At 51.5% G+C, this 20,836-nt stretch overlaps 1 protein-coding gene and 2 non-coding genes across 3 annotated transcripts; all 3 read left to right on the top strand.

Annotated features, from left to right (window-relative positions):
• Nucleotides 1-3,056: 3,056 nt before the first annotated feature.
• On the top strand, nucleotides 3,057-16,000 carry LOC132588372 (cocaine- and amphetamine-regulated transcript protein-like). Its single transcript, XM_060260750.1, has 3 exons — nucleotides 3,057-3,195; nucleotides 14,220-14,303; nucleotides 15,823-16,000. Exons 1-3 carry the CDS (start codon nucleotides 3,058-3,060, stop codon nucleotides 15,928-15,930), a joined length of 330 nt encoding a protein of 109 aa, XP_060116733.1. The 5' UTR covers nucleotide 3,057; the 3' UTR covers nucleotides 15,931-16,000.
• Nucleotides 4,790-4,861, top strand: TRNAV-GAC (transfer RNA valine (anticodon GAC)). The gene has a single exon. It is a non-coding gene; the product is annotated as a tRNA-Val (tRNA).
• On the top strand, nucleotides 4,928-4,999 carry TRNAV-GAC (transfer RNA valine (anticodon GAC)). The gene has a single exon. It is a non-coding gene; the product is annotated as a tRNA-Val (tRNA).
• Nucleotides 16,001-20,836: the final 4,836 nt, after the last annotated feature.

The raw sequence follows: 20,836 nt of genomic DNA, 5'->3' as shown, positions 1-20,836 counted from the left end.
GTCCAGAGGAGGGCGACGAAGATGGTGAGGGGTCTGGAGACCAAGTCCTATGAAGGAAGGTTGAAGGAGCTGGGCATGTTTAGCCTGGAGAGGAGGTGGCTGAGAGGTGATAGGATCACCATCTTCAAGTCCTTGAAGGGCTGTCATATAGAGGATGGTGTTAAAGCCCTATATGGCCGAGGACCTGCCTACCTAAGGGGCCGTCTCTCACCATATGTTCCCCAGAGAGCACTGAGATCTAGTTCGCAAAATCTTCTAAAAATTCCTGGGCCAAAGGAGGCCAAGCTAAAAACAAGGGAGCAGGCCTTTTCGATAATGGCTCCCCAACGGTGGAACAAGCTGCCAGAGGAGGTGCGGGCCCTGCGGGATCTTAATCAGTTCCGTAGGGCTTGTAAAACCGCCCTCTTCCAACTTGCCTTCCAAGATGCAATCTTGGCAATGATACCTAGCCATCTTTATATATGTACTGAAACTGTAGCACCATTAATTTATATCGGTTTTAAATTATTTATCTAACTTAAATTTACAAACCTGTATTTAACTGTATTTTATTGTATTAATTGTGTTTTATTGTTATATCATGGTATATTTATCATGTCTTGTAAGCCGCCCTGAGCCTGCCTTGGCGGGGAGGGCGGGATATAAATAATAATTTATTATTATTATTAATTGTTTTCTGTGGCCCCAGAAGGTAGGACCAGAACCAATGGGTTGAAATTAAATCAAAAGAGTTTCCGGCTCAACATTAGGAAGAACTTCCTGACCATTACAGCGATTCCTCAGTGGAAGAGGCTTCCTCGGGAGGTGGTGGGCTCTCCTTCCTTGGAGGTTTTTAAGCAGAGGCTGGATGGCCATCTGACAGCAATGAAGATCCTGTGAATTTAGGGGGAAGAACTTCCTGACCGTTAGAGTGATTCCTCAGTGGAAGAGGCTTCCTCGGGAGATGGTGGGCTCTCCTTCCTTGGAGGTTTTTAAGCAGAGGCTGGATGGCCATCTGACAGCAATGAAGATCCTGTGAATTTAGGGGGAAGAACTTCCTGACCGTTAGAGTGATTCCTCAGTGGAAGAGGCTTCCTCGGGAGGTGGTGGGCTCTCCTTCCTTGGAGGTTTTTAAGCAGAGGTTAGATGGCCATCTGACAGCAATGAAGATCCTGTGAATTTAGGGCGAAGTATTTGTGAGTTTCTTCCAGTGTGCAGGGAGTTGGACTAGATGACCCTGGAGGTGCCTTCCAACTCCATGATTCTATGACTCATTGTGGGACCTTAGACCTCTTGGTCTTCCTCGGCCCCTACCCTCTCTTGTAGGGTTGTCATGAGGATTAAACGGAGGAGAGCCGCCTCTACTGATCTAAACCCCCTGGAGGAAGGGCAGGATAAACATCTACGCAAGCGCAGGCTGAGAGACCCGTCAAAAGCCTTTGATATAACTCGTTTTGCATATCAAAGGGCCGCAGCTCAAGCAGAAAAGACGCTCACGCTAACACTTTGCACGATTGCACCGCAGTTTAAAGGAGGCACCGAGGCTGGCCAAAGCGGCGCAGAGAAGAGGTTTGCCTTGCCAGAACCCTCAACGGCCCAGGCTGGGCTGACCTCATCCGATCTCAGAAGCTAAGCAGAGCCGACCCTGGTTAGGACATGGATGGGAGACCACCGAGGAAGGGCAAGCCACCTCTGAAGGTCTCTGGCCTTGGAAATCCTGTGAGATCATTCTAAGCTGAGGAAATCCAGCTGAGACCGGATGGCAAGAGAGAGAGAGAGGCAGAGAGAGAGGCCCATTTAAATCAGGCTGCGCAGGTTTACCTCAATATGTCACTCAACTACAATTCTAGTAATTCTTTCCGGAGAGAAACAAAAGTTAGAAGCCAGAGTGCCTTCAGTGAAAAAGCAGATGCTGAATTCATACCCCGCCCTATACTCCAAATCTCAGAGTGGCTTACAATCTCCCTTCCCTTCCTCCCCTGCAACAGACACCCTGTGAGGTGGGTGGGGCTGACAGAGCTCTGACAGAAGCTGCCCCTTTGAGGACAGAGTCTCAGAGAGGCCTACAATCTCCCTTCCCTTCCTCCCCCGCAACAAACACCCTGTGAGGTGGGTGGGGCTGACAGAGCTCTGACAGAAACTGCCCTTTCGAGGACAGCTCTGTGAGAGCTACGGCTGACCCAAGGCCATTCCAGCAGCTGCAAGCGGAGGAGTGGGGAATCCAGCCCGGTTTCTCCCAGATAAGAGTCCGCACGCTGAACCACTACCCCAAACTGGCTCTCCGGTTTGGACTGAGGGTCTGTTCCAGTGCAAGGCAGCAATATGTGGGGACGGGACCTTAGCCCCCTATCAACGGCTCCCTTAATTTCAGTGGGGCTCAGGCTAACGTATTCCCCTGTAGAATCACTCCCACAGATGGAGGAGAGGGCAAGGATAGAATATAAAGACACAGGACCCAAGAAAGACTACGTGAACTTAGCACGGCAGAGTGCTCTTGAGCGCCCAAAACATCCTGCCGGAATGATTAATTCTCATAATAAGCAAACACCGCCTGTAATTAGATCGAGAGACATCGCAATCAATGGCTAGCGCAAGAGTTATTGGACAGAGATGGAACGAATTCCCAGAGAGTTTTCGCCCGGGGCAGCTGCTGGGTCTGGCCTGAGATGATGAATGAGTCTCTTTGCTCCATTTAATGCCTCTCTTTCTCTTGCCAAATTGATATCGCTGGAGTCAACCGCTCATAAATATCCGACCCACGGCAGCCCACTGGCAGAAAGCACCCCGGGGGCGCTTGCTGACTCCTTTCTCGCTCTCAGCCTTGTGTCCTGACCTGTCTGCTTCCAGCCCTTGCCAGCCTCTACCCCCTGGGTGGGGAGGAGACAGGCTAGAGGGTGGGAGACTCTTCAGAGCAGAGAGTCCCCTCCCACGGCAGGCGGGCTGGATGCTGGATGCAGGCAGGCTTATTCTGTTTCGCAAAGGCAGGCAGGATTCATCATTCAGCACCGAGGACCGTTCAGCACCGAGGACAGCTCCCGGCCAGGCTCCCTGATTGGGCTCTCCGGAATATTGGCCACCATGGGCGGGTCCCCCGTGGGCTCAGTGGTCCTGCTCTTTCTACTGCTGTGGGCGGCTCAAGGAGGATTCGGCACAGCTGTCCGGTCGTCCCGGGAGTTCTCTTCCAAGCAGTCGTACCGGGCGCACGAGAAGGAGCTGGTGAGTAGACCTGAGTTCATTGGTCTTTTTTGCGGCAAACCTTACCCAACTTTACCAATGCCAACAGCATCAAGACATGCCCTTCTGTTAGAAAATGGAAAGGATGTTTAAGAGAGGGACAAAGTGGCACAAGGCCAACTCTGTTGGTTGGGGGGTGCCACTCCTGGCATAAGGACAGGCACCGATGCTGCAGAGCGGACAGGCAATGGGCGGGGGAGGGGGAGCATTTGGCAGTCTGGCGTAGTGGTTAAGTGCGCGGACTCTTATCTGGGAGAACCAGGTTTGATTCCCCACTCCTCCACTTGCACCTGCTGGCATGGCCTTGGGTCAGCCATAGCTCTGGCAGAGGTTGTCCTTGAAAGGGCAGCTGCTGTGAGAGCACTCTCCAGCCCCACCCACCTCACAGGGTGTCTGTTGCGGGGGAGGAAGGGAAAGGAGATTGTGAGCCGCTCTGAGACTCTTCGGAGTGGAGGGCGGAATATAAATCCAATGTCTTCTTCATTTGGCAGTCTGGTGTAGTGGTTAAGTGCGCGGACTCTTATCTGGGAGAACCGGGTTTGATTCCCCACTCCTCCACTTGCAGCTGCTGGAATGGCCTTGGGTCAGCCATAGCTCTGGCAAAGGTTGTCCTTGAAAGGGCAGCTGCTGTGAGAGCCCTCTCCAGCCCCACCCACCTCACAGGGTGTCTGTTGTGGGGGGAGGAAGATATAGGAGATTGTGAGCTGCTCTGAGTCTCTGATTCAGAGAGAAGGGCAGGGTAGAAATCTGCAGTCTTCTTCTTCATGGCATGCAGAAGGTCCCAGGTTCAATCCCTGGTATCTCCAGGTAAAAGGGCCAATAATAGAGGATGTCAAACACCTCTGCTAAGGACCCAGGAGAGCTGCTGCCAGTCTTGAGTACCACGGCTCAGTGGTAGATCTTTTACTTGGCGTGCAGAAGGTCCCAGGTTCAATCCCCGGCATCTCCAGTTAAAAGGACCAGGCAGGAGGTGTTTCGAAAGACCTCAGCCTGAGACCCTGGAGAGCTATGGAGAGGGGCTGTGGCTTAGAGGTAGATCCTCTGCTTGGCATGCAGAAGGTCCCCGGTTCAATCTCCGGCATCTCCAGTTAAAAGGACCAGGCAGTGGGTGATGGGAAAGACCTCAGCCTGAGACCTGGTGAGCCACTGCTGGTCTGATTAGAGGCTGTGGCTCAGTGGCAGAGCATCCGCTTGACATGCAGAAGGTCCCTGGTTCAATCCCTGGCATCTCCAGTTAAAGGGACCAGGCAGTAGGTGATGGGAAGGACCTCTGCTTGAGACCCTGGAGAGCCACACTCAGACTGAGTAGGCTCAGTGGGAAGATACTCTGCTTGGCGTGCAGAAGGTCCCTGGTTCAATCCCTGGCATCTCCAGTTGAAGGACCAGGCAGTAGGTGATCGGAAAGACCTCTGCCTGGGACACTGGGGAGCCACGGCGAGGGGCTGTGGCTCAGTGGTAGAGCCTCTGCTTGGCATGCAGAAGGTCCCAGGTTCAATCCCCGGCATCTCCAGTTGAAAGGAGCAGGCAGTAGGTGATGGGAAAGACCTCTGCCTGGGACACTGGGGAGCCATGGGAAGGGGCTGTGGCTCAGTGGTGGAGCCTCTGCTTGACATGCAGAAGGTCCCAGGTTCAATCCCCGGCATCTCCAGTTGAAAGGAGCAGGCAGTAGGTGATGGGAAAGACCTCTGCCTGGGACACTGGGGAGCCACGGCGAGGGGCTGTGGCTCAGTGGTGGAGCCTCTGCTTGACATGCAGAAGGTCCCAGGTTCAATCCCTGGCATCTCCAGTTGAAGGACCAGGCAGTAGCTGATGGGAAAGATCTCCGCCTGAGACCCTGATAGACAAGACCGATCTTGATCTAAGGGTCTGATTCAGTATAAGAGAGCTTCACATGTCAGCTGGGGGTGCCAGAAATGGGAAGGATGGGTTGTTCTGATCCATGGGGCATTGCACAGCTGCTGGGATTAGTCGCCTGTCTAGCGCCCTGCTGAATTGCGGATTCACACCTGTGGGTTTGACCTTAAAAGCCCACAAAAGTTTGCTTCCTGGGAGCCGTTTCCCCTTCCACCCTCCTCCCAGCGGACAGGACAGGTGGTGAACATACAAAGCAGACCCGACCGAATGAAGGCCTTGCACCACCCATCTTAGAATTAGATCAAGAGTTCTTGGCTCTGTCAGGAACAACTTCCTGACAGAGCCGTTCCCCCAGTCGCAGGGGTGGGGAACAATGGCTCTCCAGATGTTTTTTTGCCTACAACTCCCATCAGCCCCAGCCAGCATGGCCAATGGCTGGGGCTGATGGGAGTTGTAGGCAAAAAAAAACATCTGGAGAGCCACTGTTCCTCACCCCTGCCCCAGTGGAACAGGCTTCCTCAGGAGGTGGTGGGCTCTCCTTCCTTGGAGGTTTTCAAACAGAGGCGAGATTGGCCATCCGACCAGAGCTGGATCAACAATTGGGCCAAGCAGACACTGGCCTATTGGTCCCCACGCCTTTAGGGGCCCCAGGCCAGCTTTCCCCGTGTTTCCCCCCTGCTTGCAGCCCTCCCGGCCTGCACACGCAGCCAGCAACTGAGCTGATCCTTTACTCGACTCGCCTGGTCCGGCTGCTGCTGGCGTCGTCGCCAAGTTTGCCTCTCTCTGCCTCTCCCCCGCAGCTTTGTCAAAGGGGCTTTGGAGAAGGTGGCTGCAGCAGGGGCCGTGGGCGGTGGGGTGGGCTCTCAGACTCTGAGATAATTTGCAAGGGAGATTTCAACTGCCCAGGGGCTTCCACAGGGCTGAAACTGGCACTGCATCCGACAGCGATGCTGATCCTTAAGCAGATCGCAAGGATGAGGGCAGGGAGGGGTGAGCCAGGGTTTAGTCGGTCCTTTCTTAGCTGCCCAGGGAAATGCTGATTGCCTCTTCGGCGTGAGGAAGCAATTCTTCTCCAGGCCAGATCTTAGAGGGTTTGTTTGCTGTCTTCTGGGCATGGAGCAGGGGTCATTGGGGGTATGCGGGAGGAGGCATTTGTGAATTTCCTGCATTGTTCAGGGGGCTGGACTAGATCGCCCTGGAGGTCCCTCCCAAATCTACGATTCTATGACTGCTCATGGCTCTCAGGCATGGCTTTTGGCTTTTATTTTATTTTTCATTGAACTGACGGGTTCACAGCCCAACAGCCTCTTCTCTCTCTAACTGGAGGTGTCGGGGATTGAATCCACAATCTTTGGCATATGAAGCAAGGGCTCTATTGCTTGAGCTATTTGAGAGCCAGTTTGGTGTGGAAAGAAATGGCTTGGCCTCTGGATACTTAAGCGATCACCTCCTCTTATCTAGCACTGCCCTGCCAGCTATAGATCTGCCTCGCAAGCTTTGCTTTCTGTGCCCCTGCCTTCAGAGGTGAGAAGACGCCGCCACTGGATTTGTGTCCCGCCCTCCACTCTGAATCTCAGAGCAGCTCACAATCTCCTTTCCCTTCCTCCCCATACAACAGACACCCTGTGAGGTGGGTGGGGCTGAGAGGGCTCTCCCAGAAGCTGCCTTTTCAAGGAAAACTCTGCGAGAGCTATTGCTGACCCAAGGCCATTCCAGCAGGTGCAAGTGGAGGAGTGGGGAAATCAAACCCGGTTCTCCCAGATAAGAGTTTGCGCACTTAACCACTACATCAAACTGGTACTCACGGGTGAAGGGGGTGGGCAAGCAGGGGCAAGGTTTTTTCAGCAGTGGCACCTCGCCTTTGGAACGCCCTTCCCCTTCTGGCTCGCCTGGTGACTTGGTTGCTCTCCTTTAGGTGTCAGGATGAAACATTTATCCTCCCCTAGGCTTTAATGAGGAGGGAAGGCAACACAGTACAGCCAGTCTCATAAAACAGAAGCTAATCAGGGTGTGTATTTGGATGGGGGACCACCAAGGAAGGCTCTGCAGAGGAAAGCCATGGCAAGCATAAAGCCAAGTCAGCCGGCAGCTTGGAGAATGCATTTAAAGTTCCTTTTCTTTCTACCTCTCCCTCCCTATTTGGTTCCTTCCTCCCTCCCTCCCCTATTTGGGTCCTTCTTTCCCCCCTCCTTCCTCCCTCCCTCCCTTCCTTCCTCCCCTATTTGGTTCCTTCCTTCCTTCCCTCCTTCCCTATTTGGTTCCTTCTTTCCTCCCTTCCCTCCCTCCCTTCCTCCCCTATTTGGTTCCTTCTTTCCTTCCCTCCCTCCCTTCCCTATTTGGTTCCTTCTTTCCTCCCTTCCCTCCCTCCTTCATTCCTCCCTTCCCTATTTGGTTCCTTCTTTCCTTCCCTCCCTCCCTTCCCTATTTGGTTCCTTCTTTCCTCCCTTCCCTCCCTCCTTCATTCCTCCCTTCCCTATTTGGTTCCTTCTTTCCTTCCCTCCCTCCCTTCCCTATTTGGTTCCTTCTTTACTTCCTTCCTTCCTTCCCTCCTTCATTCCTTCCTTCCCTATTTGGTTCCTTCCTTCCTCCCTTCTCTCCCTCCCTTCCCTATTTGGTTCCTTCTTTCCCCCCTCCTTCCTCCCTCCCTCCCTCCCCTATTTGGTTCCTTCTTTACTTCCTTCCTTCCCTATTTGGTTCCTTCTTTCCTCCCTTCCCTCCCTCCTTCATTCCTCCCTTCCCTATTTGGTTCCTTCTTTCCTTCCCTCCCTCCCTTCCCTATTTGGTTCCTTCTTTCCTCCCTTCCCTCCCTCCTTCATTCCTCCCTTCCCTATTTGGTTCCTTCTTTCCTTCCCTCCCTCCCTTCCCTATTTGGTTCCTTCTTTCCTCCCTTCCCTCCCTCCTTCATTCCTCCCTTCCCTATTTGGTTCCTTCTTTCCTTCCCTCCCTCCCTTCCCTATTTGGTTCCTTCTTTACTTCCTTCCCTCCTTCATTCCTTCCTTCCCTATTTGGTTCCTTCCTTCCTCCCTTCTCTCCCTCCCTTCCCTATTTGGTTCCTTCTTTCCCCCCTCCTTCCTCCCTCCCTCCCTCCCCTATTTGGTTCCTTCTTTACTTCCTTCCTTCCCTATTTGGTTCCTTCTTTCCTCCCTTCCCTCCCTCCTTCATTCCTCCCTTCCCTATTTGGTTCCTTCTTTCCTTCCCTCCCTCCCTTCCCTATTTGGTTCCTTCTTTACTTCCTTCCTTCCCTATTTGGTTCCTTCCTCCCTTCCCTCCCTCCCTTCCCTATTTGGTTCCTTCCTTCCTTCCTTCCTTCCCTCCCTCCCTCCTTCCTTCCTTCCCTCCTTCCTCCCTTCCCTCCCTCCTTCCTTCCAACATCTGATGTTGATGTTTTTTGGCTCTCAGCCATCTCATGTTTATTCTCTGTGGCTCTTACATTAAGCAGGTTTGCCCCCCCCCCCCCCGGCCTAGAGCATCCCTGCCAAGTGTTCATCCAGCCGCTGCTTCAGAACTGCCGTGAGGGGGAGCTCCCCACCTCCCTTGGTAGAGGAGTCCACCCTTGAACACCACTGACTGTGAAAAAGGTTTTCTGCATATCCAGATGGTCCCTTCCCGCCCTTAATTTAAACCCATTCTCCTGAACCTTTCTGAGGGTTCCCCCCTCTTCCTCCCCACCTACTTTGTCCATTGAATAGTGGGTGCAGCTGCATAACAATCCCTGGATTAGGAGAGCCGGCAGCCAGCCAGCCACCGGGGCCTTTGCCACGCCCCCAGCAGCCCTCATTAACCCCTGGAGAAGCCCATGCCATCCTTTCTCCACTTCTTATGCGATTTTGGGTGGCGGGTATCTTGCTGGCCTTTTGACTGGGGAGGCAGCCGAGGAGAGCCCCAGGCAAGCGAGGCCTGCTTGGGCTGGCTGGAACTATAGCCAGCCCAAGCAGACCTCGCTCGCCCGGGGCTCTCCTTTCTTGCATCAGGTTGCTTTTGGCTGGGGGAGGGGTGGCATAGGCTAATGAGTTATGCTAATTGACTTACGTAATATTTCTATCCTGCCCATTCTATACAGACTTTAAATGCATAAACAAAAGCAATATTAAAACAATAAAACAATCAGATAAATGGCGGCAATCGTGCTACTTCAGGCGGATCGCGTTAATATTTTTTTTCTCATGCGCACATATCCTAGGGAGTCAGCACTAAAGCGCAATGGATCCAGATGTGCTAATGCCACCACAGTCGTGGATCCAGATGTGCTAATGCGTTAGATCCAGATGTGGTGATGCTAATGAGCTCCGCCACCTATTTTTCTACAAAATGATCCCTGGGTGTAACATTACTCGTCTATATATTGAACAGTGCAATCCCAAGAATGCTTTCCAGGGAGTAAGCCCCACTGAATAGACCTGAGTAGGATTTTGAGTAGAACTGCCTAGGGCGGCACCTGGGAATTGCTTTTATCCTCCCTTCCTCGGCCTTCAAGGCAGTTTGCAATACAGAATGAAACATCAAATAAAGATCCATTTTTTCCACCAAAGCAGCGAACAGATGAAGTAACGTCCTTAAAGCACATCGGCGTATTATCAAAGGGCTGAGATGGGAGTAACTCTGTAGGAGAGAGCTAAATCCAACCGCAGGGGGGCATCAAACGTGGAAGGAATAAGAAGAAGATATTGAAGAAGATATTGGATTTATATCCCACCCTCCACTCCGAAGAGTCTCAGAGCGGCTCACAATCTCCTTTACCTTCCTCCCCCACAACAGACACCCTGTGAGGTAGATGAAGATATTGGATTTATATCCGGCCCTCCACTCCGAAGAGTCTCAGAGCGGCTCACAATCTCCTTTACCTTCCTCCCCCACAACAGACACCCTGTGAGGTAGATGAAGATATTGGATTTATATCCCACCCTCCACTCCAAAGAGTCTCAGAGCGGCGCACAATCTCCTTTACTTTCCTCCCCCACAACAGACACCCTGTGAGGTAGATGAAGATATTGGATTTATATCCCGCCCTCCACTCCGAAGAGTCTCAGAGCGGGTCACAATCTCCTTTCCCTTCCTCCCCCACAACAGACACCCTGTGAGGTGGGTGGGGCTGGAGAGGGCTCTAACAGCAGCTGCCCTTTCAAGGACAACCTCTGCCAGAGCTATGGCTGACCCAAGGCCATTCCAGCAGGTGCAAGTGGAGGAGTGGGGAATCAAACCCGGTTCTCCCAGATAAGAGTCCGCACACTTAACCACTACACCAGACTGGCTCTCCATAAGATTGTCTGTGCTTGGTGCTTAAAAGGAAAATGAGTTTCGATCAGGGTTTTTTTTCTGGAGCAGGAGCTCCTTTGCATATTAGGCCACATCCCCTTGATGTAGCCCATTCTCCTGGAGCTTACAGTAGGCCCTGTACTAAGAGCTCTGTAAGCTCTTGAAGGATTGGCTGCATCCCTGGGTTGTGTGGCCCAGGGATGGAACTCTAGCAGGAGCTCCTTTGCATATTAGGCCACACACCCTTGATGTAGCCAATCCTCCTGAAGCTGACAGTAGGCCCTGTACTAAGAGCCCTGTGAGCTCTTGAAGGATTGGCTACAGGGGTGGAATTCTAGAAGGAGCTCCTTTGCATATTAGGCCACACCCCCTGATGTAGCCAATCCTCCTGGAGCTGACAGTAGGCCCTGAACGAAGAGCCCTGCAAACCCACATCCCAAGAGGCCCGTTCTCTGCTGCTCAGACAATGTGCCGTGTTTTGCAGGTGCACTGAAAAAGTCACACGTGGTGTATCCATGAATGCCTCTTCCTGATGACGAACTTGCAGCCTCCAGTGTTTGGAGCTGCAGAACCTTTTAACACGATTAACCGATACGTCCTTGGCCGCTCAAGAGGCATATTTTCAATTATGCAAATAGACTTCGATTGTGCTGGCTCCTTCTTGGTTTCTTGCTCTGAATTTAGACACGGCCTGGGGAGTTCTCTCATTACGAAAGGTTGCCAACACATAGTTTAGAGGTTGCGGGCTACGCTCAGCTGGAGTTTCCCAACAGTCTTCGGGGCCCTGACTTGGATCCCCCAGCAAGGGGCTTTCAAGGCAAACGAGAAGAAGAGGTGTTTGCCCTTGGCCTTCCTCCGCAGAGCCTTCCTTGGTGGTCCCTCATCAAAGCACCGACCCTGTTTAGCTTCCAACATATAATGGCCCCAGCAAGGGGCTTCCAAGGTGAGTGAGAAGCAGGAGTGGTTTGCCACAGCCTGCCTCTGCAGAGACTTTCTTGGTGGCCTCCCATCCAAGTATTGACCCTGCTAGCTTCCAATGTATAATGACCCCAGCAAGGGGCTTTCAACGCAAGCAAGAAGCAGAGATATTTGGCCGCTGCCTTCCTCTACAGAGCCTTCCTTGGTGGCCTCCCATCCAAGCACCAACGCTGCTTAGGCTCCAAGATATAATGACCCAAGCAAAAGGCTTTCAATGCAAGTGAGAAGCAGGGGTGGCTGGCCATTGCTTTCCTCTGCAGAGCCTTCCTTGGTGGCCTCCCATCCAAGCACCAGCCCTGTTTAGCTTCCAACGTAGGACCCCAGCAAGGGGCTTCCGAGGTGGGTGAGAAGCAGAGGTAGTTTGCCACTGCCTTCCTCTGCAGAGCCTTCCTTGGTGGCCTCCCATCCAAGCACCAGCCCTGTTTAGCGTCCAGCGTAGGACCCCAGCAAGGGGCTTTCGAGGAAAGCGAGAAGCAGAAGGGGCTGGCCATTGCTGTCCTCTGCAGAGCCTCCCAAGGTGGTCTCGCGTCCGAGTACTGACTCTGCTTAGCTTCCGACATATAATGACCCCAGCAAGAAGTAGGCAAGCAAGAAACAGAGGTATTTGGCCGCTGCCTTCCTCTACAGAGCCTTCCTTGGTGGTCTCCCATCCAAGCACCAACACTGCTTAGGCGCCAACATATAATGACCCCAGCAAAGGGCTTTCAACGCAAGCGAGAAGCAGAGGTGGCTTAGCATGGCCTCCTTCTGCAGAGGTTTCCTTGGTGGCCTCTCATCCAAGTACCAACTCTGCTTAGCTTCCGAGATTCGGCTATACCAGCCTGCCTCCCCGTCCAATGTATTATAACTGCATTTCACTGTTCTTCTATTTTATAATCTAACGTTATTACTGGTTTTGGTACACACTATACCAGGGATGTCAAACATGCAGCCCAGGGGCTGAATCAGGCCCCCAGAGGGCTCCTATCAGGCCCCCAAGCAACGGGCTGCCATCTGTTTCCTTCTCCCTCTCTCTCGCTTCCTTTTGCATCACAGCTTGCTTTGCCAGGCTTGCTCAATCACAAAGGAGCTACAGAGCAAAGCCTCTATCTTCTCCACTGGCTCTTGAGGAGGAAGGGGGGAGGGAGAGCTTGCTTTGCCAGGCTCTCTCAACTGCACAGCAGAGCTACTGAGCCAAGGCTCTCATCCTCCTATTGGCTGAGGCGCCTCCCCCTTCTGGTCCCCTGGGGGAAGGAAGGAAAGAGCCAGAACTTCCTTTGTCCAGTTCCCTCGATCCCACAAGAGAGATACAAAGAAAAGCACCTTTAAAACGAAGTGCTAATGTTTTTATTTTTTTTTTTTAAAAAAACTTTAATTGTGTTTGTCTGTGTCCTTTATAAAGCTTATATCTCTGCTTTTGTTGTTCAGTCGCACACTCGAGTCCGACTCTTTGCGACCCCATGGGCAAAGTCACGCCAGGCCCTCTTGTCTTCCACCATACTCCGATCTCTGCTACCTAATCTTAAATAAATACACACATGGCCCGGGCCGACAAGGCCTCATTTATGTCAGATCCGGCCCTCATAACAAACGAATTCCACACCCCTGCACAATACTGTCCTTAATTTATTGTAATCTAGTTACGAGTTTTTATTTCACAGTTTTTAAACGGCAGGCGTGCTGCATGTTTTACATTTTATACCAGGTGCTTTAGCACTGTGTGGATAATTCTGTAATCCACCTTGAGCCACTATAAGAAAGATGGACTCAACAGTTCAGGGGTGTCGTGAGGGCCGGATCTGACATAAATGAGACCTTGTCGGGCTGGGCCATGTGTGTACCTATTTAAGTTTAGGAAGTAGAAATATAAATCTTATAATAAACACAGACAAACCTAAATATATATTTTTAAAACTTAAAACATGTTTAAAACATTAGCACTCATTGGTTTTAAAGATGCTTTCTTTGTATTTCTCCTGTGGGAGCCAGGGAACTGGGCAAAGGAAGCTGTGATTCTTTTCTTCCTTCCCCAGGGGACTGGGTGTCAAGCATGATATTTCTGATTATTGAATCAATATGTATTCTATGCTCACCCTTCCCCCCTCGCTCTTGCTTTTCTACATAAAGACTCCTCGTCAAATCACCCCCCTACCTGGTAACTCTCAATGATTCAGGATATGCAAGTAACCTTGCCATTGTAAAGCGAAATGCTTCTCCCCTGAGTTCCCATCCGCATGCATTAGCAGTAAACTAGGAATGTGTGGGAACCAGGAGATGTTGTAGTGACCAAATGGCTAGTTGATAGTACCCTTTGAACCCTCTATGCAATTTACATCTGTATGTTATGCTTTAGAAGTTATGTACAACTTTGCCTTTGAAGTAGCCTTTAAGATTCTATGCTGTGTGAAACTATGCATCACTTCCAAGGTATCAGACCTTGGAGCAAGTATTGGATTATCAATAAAATGAGTCTTTGATTTAAACAAAAGCTTGATTATTCGAAATACCGATGCTTGACACTGGGGGGGGAGCCTCAGCCAATAGAAGGAAGAGAGGCCTGGATCAGTAGCTCTGCTGTGCAATTGAGAGCCTCAGCCAATGGAGAAAACAGAGGTTTTGCTCTGAGGCACCTGTGCAATTGAGCAAGCCTTGCAAAGCAAGGTGTTATGCAGAAGGAAGCAAGATATAGGGATAACGAAGCAGATGACAGCCAATTGCTCAGGGACCTGACAGGATCTCTGGGGGCCTGATTCGGCCCCCGAACTGTATGTTCAATACCTCTGCTCTACATGAATTCAGTAAAGAATGGCTACCAGTCAAGGTACCCCTTCCTACCACACGGAACAAAGCTCATGTCCAGTGCAAGATGCAAAATGGGGGCTGGCGGGACTTCTTTTGTGGCTCACTAATCTGGGAACTTCCATTTTTTCCCTCCGCTCCAGTTGGAAGAACTGCAGAATGTGCTGGAGAAGCTGCAGCACAAAACAGCCTCCACGTGGGAAAAGAAGTTCAACCAAGTCCCCAAGGTAGGCGAGTCGAATGGAGGGCCACTGATGCTGGGGGGAAGGGGAGGCGGAAGATTCACCATGCTTTCACGGGTGCTCAAGAAGGCCGTTTCAATCCACTCCGGTAACTGTTTGCAAGCGGATTCTTGCCATTTCACAAAGTAAATACAGTTGCAAAGTGCACTGACAGAGGATCGAAAGTGCATTAGTATGTGTGGAAGTGCACTTGAGTAGAGACGGGGGGTGGAGGGAAGCATTTCATAGAATCATGGGCACCACATTTTAAGGATATAGACAAGCTGGAAGGGGTCCAGAGGAGGGCGACGAAGACGGTGAGGGGTCTGGAGACCAAGTCCTATGAGGAAAGGTTGAAGCAGCTGGGGATGTTGAGCCTGGAGAGGAGGAGGCGGCTGAGAGGTGATAGGATCACTATCAAGTACTTGAAGGGCTGTCATATAGAGCAGGGGTGGCCAACAGTAACTCTCCAGATGTTTTTTTGCCTACAACTCCCATCAGCCCCAGCCATTGGCCATGCTGGCTGGGGCTGATGGGAGTTGTAGACCAAAAACCATCTGGAGAGCTACCGTTGGCCACCCCTGATACAGAGGATGGTGCGGAATTGTTTTCTGTGGCCCCAGAAGGTTGCACCAGAACCAGTGGGTTGAAATTAAACCAAGAGTTTCCGCTCAACATTAGGAAGAACTTCCTGACACAGCGATTCCTCTGTGGAGCAGGCTTCCTCGGGAGGTGGTGGGCTCTCCTTCCTTGGAGGTTTTTAAAGAAAGGCTAGATGGCCGTCTGACAGCAATGCAGATCCTGTGAATTTAGGGGGGAGCGTTTGTGAACTTCCTGCATTGTGCAGGGGGCTTGGACTTGATCAGGAGTGGCCAACGGTAGCTCTCCAGACGCTTTTTGCCTACAACTCCCATCAGCCCCAGCCATCAGCCGTGCTGGCTGGGGCTGATAAGAACATAAGAGAAGCCATGTTAGATCAGGCCAGTGGCCCATCCAGTCCAACACTCTGTGTCATACAGTGGCCATAACAATATAAGAGAAGCCATGTTGGATCAGGCCAGTGGCCCATCCAGTCCAACACTCTGTGTCATACAGTGGCCATAAGAACATAAGAGAAGCCATGTTGGATCAGGCCAGTGGCCCATCCAGTCCAACACTCTGTGTCACACAGTGGCAAATTTTTTTTGTGGCTAATAGCCACTGATGGACCTCTGCTCCATATTTTTATCTAAACCCCTCTTGAAGGTGGCTATGCTTGAGGCTGCCACCACCTCCTGTGGCAGTGAATTCCACATGTTAATCACCCTTTGGGTGAAGTATGGGAGTTGTAGGCAAAAAAAACATGTAGAGAGCTACCGTTGGCCATCCCTGGACTAGATAATCCTGGAGGTCCCTTGCAACTCTATGGTTCTGATTCTACCCAGCCAGCTGCCAGGCATATGCCCGAGATCTGCCAGCAGCCTCGTCGGTTGAGAAGGGCCCCCCTGAAGCTTTGCCGATCCTAACGCTCCGCTTTCCCTCACAGTGCTCCTTCGGTGACCCCTGCGCCGTGAAGAAGGGGGCCCGGATCGGCAAGCTGTGTGACTGCCCCCGCGGATCCGCCTGCAACACTTTCCTCCTCAAGTGCTTGTGAAAAACCAGGGGCGGCGCTTAGCTGGTTGGAGACATGTCTCGATACACACGCCCCCTCCCCCAAGGAACGACGTCCCTCTCCTGCTTCCCCACGTCATCACCATGCCTTGGTCCTGAGGATGGAAAGGCAATTGAGGGCTTCCCTGAAATCAGCCTTGGGGCATGGAGATTAATAAAAAAAACATAAGGTTGTGAGCATGTGCAGAGCATATTTCCCAATTTCTAGGGATGAGGGGGCAAAGTTTTAGGGGAAAGCAGACAGGCAGTGGAAGATGGAAGGAGGGGGAAATCGAGGGCGTGGCTCTGGTTCAGCGACTCTGCTTCGCACGCAGAAGGTGCCAGGTTCAGTCCTCGGCATCTCCGGGTAGAAAGAGGAGGAGGAGGGACAGTGGCTCAGTGGTAGAGCATCTGCTTGGGAAGCAGAAGGTCCCAGGTTCAATCCCCGGCATCTCCAATAAAGGGTCCAGGCAAATAGGTGTGAAAAACCTCAGCTTGAGACCCTGGAGAGCCGCGCCAGTCTGAGAAGACAATACTGACTTCGATGGACCGAGTGTCTGATTCAGTAGAAGGCAGCTTCATATGTTCAAAGGATCAGATGATGTGAAAAACCTCAGCCTGAGACCCTGAAGAACTGCTGCCAGTCTGCGTAGGGCTATAAGAGAAGAAACATCAGGGTGAAACAATAAAGACTACACTATCGAAACATTGATTGCAAGGAAATAACGGGGTGAAGAGAAACACCTGTGGTCTCTACTTCTAAGTAGCCTAAACAGTCAATAATGAGAAATATAAGTGCGCCCCCAGGAACCTTCACATTCTAAAGTCTCTACCGTTTGGACGGATTGCAATGAAATACAGCGCGCGCACGTACGAAGGCTTCCATTCTGAATAAAACTTTGTCGGCCTTAAAGGTGCCACTTGACTCCTACTCTGTTCTGCTGCTTCAGACCAACACGGCTGATATTTGTCATTATTGACTGTTTAGAGCAGGGGTGGCCAACGGTAGCTCTCCAGATGTTTTTTGCCTACAACTCCCATCAGCCCCAGCCACTGGCCATGCTGCCTGGGGCTGATGGGAGTTGTAGGCAAAAAAAAAAAACATCTGGAAAGCGACCGTTGGCCACCCCTGGTTTAGAAGTAGAGGCTACTTACAAGTCGAGACCACAGGTTTTCTCTTCCCCCCATTCTTTTCTTGTAAGAAACGTTTGGATAGTATAGTTGTTTCACACTGATGTTTCTTCTATTACAGCTTTGCTTAAACTCAGGGAGCCCCCTTTTTTCCTGCAGTGGTCTAAGTAGGGTCTGTGGCTCAGTGGAAAGGCCTCTGCTTTGCAGGCGGAAGGTCCCTGGGTTCAATCCCCAGCATCTCCAACTTAAAAAGAACCAGGCGGGAGGTGATGGGAAAGACTTTTCTCTGCCTGAGACCCTGAACAGCCATAACCAGTCTGAGCAGACGACAATGACTTTGACGGACCGATGGTCCGATTCACCAGAAGACAGCTACATATATTCATAAGGGAGGGGCCGTGGCTCAGCTGCAGAGCCTCTGCCCGGCACGCAGAAGGTCTCAGGTTCAATCCCCGACATCTCTGTTTAAAAAAGTATCTGGCAGTAGGTCGCATGACAGGCCTCTGCCCGAAAGCCAAGGCAGCCACTGCAAGTCTGCATAGACAACGCGGAACTTAATGGACCAACCATCAGGACAAGGTAGCTTCGTGTTTATTTATGTAAGAACAAGCATCCTTCTTACTCTGACGCCCCAACTCTGGCAGTCACTGAAGTATAAAAGCAGCAGAAGAGAAGAGATTGGATGCATACCCTTCACTGTCTGAAGGACTCTCAGAGCGGTTTACAGTCTCCTTTCCTTTCCCCTACCCACAACAGACACCTTGTGAGGCGGATGGAGCTGAGAGAGCTCTGACAGAAATGGCTCTTGAGAGGAAAAGTTCTGCGAGAACTTGTAACTGATTCAAGGTCACATCGGCAGGTAAATGTGGAGGAGTGGGGAATCAAACCTGGTCCTCCCAGATTAAAAGTTTGCGCACTTCACCACTACAACTAACTGGCTTCAACAACATATTCAAAATCACATGGGTGTGTGTGTGTGTGAGCACACCTGGAAGTCACGGCAGCCTCTGGAGACTGACCCCGACTGGGGGCCTGGAGGATATTCAGAGAGAAGGCTGAATACAGCCTGCCCCTGCCTCCCACCTCTGGTATTCCAAGGAGGTCTCCTATCCAAGTACTTGCCGGAGTCGGCACTGCTTAGCTTCCGAGATTGGGCTTGCCTGGGCTATCCAGGTCAGGGCTAATCACATGGGCTCTTTGATTGGAAGAGGACAATACAGAACATTTTAAAAACCCACATGCTAGCATAATCCTAAGGAAAGTCGCTCCAGTCTATGCCTGTTCATTGCAGCAGGCTTAGACTGGAGTAATTCTCCTGAGGATTGCACTGTTAGCTCTATTAAGAACATAAGAGAAGCCATGTTGGATCAGACCAATGGCCTATCCAGTCCAACAGTCTGTGTTACACAGTGGCCAAAAAAACCCAGTGGGGCCAGGACAATAGAAGCCCTCCCACTGTTGCCCTCCAAGCACCAAGAATACAGAGCATCACTTGCCCCAGACAGAGAGTTCCAACAATACACTGTGGCTAATAGCCACTGATGGACCTCTGCTCCATATGCTTATCCAATCCCCTCTCAAAGCTGGCTATGCTTGTAGCCGCCACCACCTTCTGCGGCAGTGAATTCCATGTGTGAATCACCCTTTGGGTGAAGGACTTCCTTTTATCAGTTCTAACCCGACTGCTCAGCAATTTCATTGAATGCCCACGAGTTCTCGTATTGTGAGAAAGGGAGAAAAATACTTCTTTCTCTACTTTCTCTATCCCATGAGTAATTCTCCCGAGGATCACACTGTTAGCTTTATTACACAGCTGAACAATGCTGAGGCGCAACGTTCCACGTCAAGGCAGCACCTGTTCCTTGGATGCAAAGACTCGCCTCTTGGGACCACTTCGGGATGCAAGCTGGCAATTTTAGCAACAGAAATGACCCTGCCAGTTCGCTTCTAGCTTCTGCACCTGAGAAGGGGCAACCTCAGAATTTGTTCAGCAGAATATAAATGTGGGCCTGCTAGGGCAGATCAAGTCCGCATAGTCCAACACGTTGTTCTGCAACCGGTAGTCCTGAAGGTCAACACACATGGCATAGAAGCCTTCCCGGATGCTACCTCCTAGCAGAAGACGATTGGAGATTTATACCCCGCCCTTCTCTCTGAATCAAGAGACTCAGAGCGACTTACACTCTCGTATATCTTCTCTCTCCCACAACAGACACCCTGCGAGGTGGGTGGGGCTGAGAGGGCTCTCACAGCAGCTGCCCTTTCAAGGACAGAGTCTCAGAGCAGCCGACAATCTCCTGTATCTTCTCCCCCCACAACAGACACCCTGCGAGGTGGGTGGGGCTGAGAGGGCTCTCACAGCAGCTGCCCTTTCAAGGACAGAGTCTCAGAGCAGCCGACAATCTCCTGTATCTTCTCCTCCCACAACAGACACCCTGTGAGGTGGGTGGGGCTGAAAGGGCTCTCACAGCAGCTGCCCTTTCAAGGACAGAGTCTCAGAGCAGCCGACAATCTACCGTATCTTCTCCCCCCGCAACAGACACCCTGTGAGGTGGGTGGGGCTGAGAGGGCTCTCACAGCAGCTGCCCTCTCAAGGACAACCTCTGCCAGAGCGATGGCTGACCCAAGGCCATTCCAGCACCTGCAAGTGGAGGAGTGGGGGAATCAAACCCGGTTCTCCCAGATAAGAGTCCGCGCACTAAACCACCGCACCAAACTGGCTCTCTAGTATTTTGGGAACAGGAGAAAAAAAAGTTCTCTCGTTCCACTCTTTCTCCTCTGCATGTAATTTTATAAACCTGCATCATCCCCCTCCCCCTTTTCTAAACTGAGAAGACCCCCACACTTCTGCTGTCATGCTTGGCTGTCTCCAGGGCCTTTTTTGTGGCAGGAACTCCTTTGCCTATTAGGCCACACCCCCTGATGTAGCCAATCCTCCAAGAGCTTACAGTAGGCCCTGTATCAGGCAGTGTCGGCAGGGGTGGTGGTCCCCGGAAGCCCTCCCATCCAAATACTGGCCGAAAACAGGCTTGATGAAGCTGGGTGCTTGTGATACACGGGAAGTATGTTTTTTTAATCACCTTGAATTGCATACATCTTAATGATGGAGGGGAACCTCAAACAACATATCGAGTGGATGTGGCTGCACCAGAAAAGGCAGGTGACGGGACGTGAGGCTGTATGCTTTTTAATTTGTCAAGAAGCCAAAAGGGTGATGGTTGGTATGACCCAGGTTATGAGGTTAAGAACATGAGAACATAAGAGAAGCCACGTTGGATCAGGCCAATGGCGCATCCAGTCCAACGCTCTGTGTCACACAGTGGCCAAAAAACCCCAGGGGCCATCAGGAGGTCCACCACTGGGGCCAGGACACTAGAAGCCCTCCCACTGTTCCCACCCCCCAAGCACCAAGAATACTGAGCATCACTTGCCCCAGACAGAGAGTTCCAGCAATACGCTGTGGCTAATAGCCACTGATGGACCTCTGCTCCAGATGTTGAGCCAATCCCCTCTTGAATCTGTTTATGCCTGTAGCCGTCACCACCTCCTGCGGCAGTGAATTCCACATGTTAATCACCCTTTGGGTGAGGGACTTCCTTTTATCCGTTCTAACCCGACTGCTCACCGATTTCATCGAATGCCCACGAGTTCTCATATTGTTAGAAAGGGAGAAAAGTCCTTCTTTCTCTACCTTCTCTATCCCAGGCATAATCTTGTAAACCTCCCTCAGTCATTGTTTCTCCAAGCTAAAGAGCCCCAAGCGCTTTAACCTTTCTTCA

This window comes from Heteronotia binoei, chromosome 1, assembly GCF_032191835.1.
Source record: "Heteronotia binoei isolate CCM8104 ecotype False Entrance Well chromosome 1, APGP_CSIRO_Hbin_v1, whole genome shotgun sequence".
NCBI lineage: Eukaryota > Metazoa > Chordata > Lepidosauria > Squamata > Gekkonidae > Heteronotia > Heteronotia binoei.
Note: the sequence above shows the minus strand (reverse complement) of the source record. Positions and strands in the feature narration are given on the sequence as shown.

Coding starts and splice junctions, on each gene's coding strand:
- LOC132588372 (XM_060260750.1), top strand. CDS start 3,058: ATGGGCGGGTCCCCCGTGGGCTCAGTGGTCCTGCTCTTTCTACTGCTG. Junction 3,196..14,219: donor GGGCGCACGAGAAGGAGCTG/GTGAGTAGACCT, acceptor CCTCCGCTCCAG/TTGGAAGAACTGCAGAATGT. Junction 14,304..15,822: donor AGTTCAACCAAGTCCCCAAG/GTAGGCGAGTCG, acceptor TTTCCCTCACAG/TGCTCCTTCGGTGACCCCTG.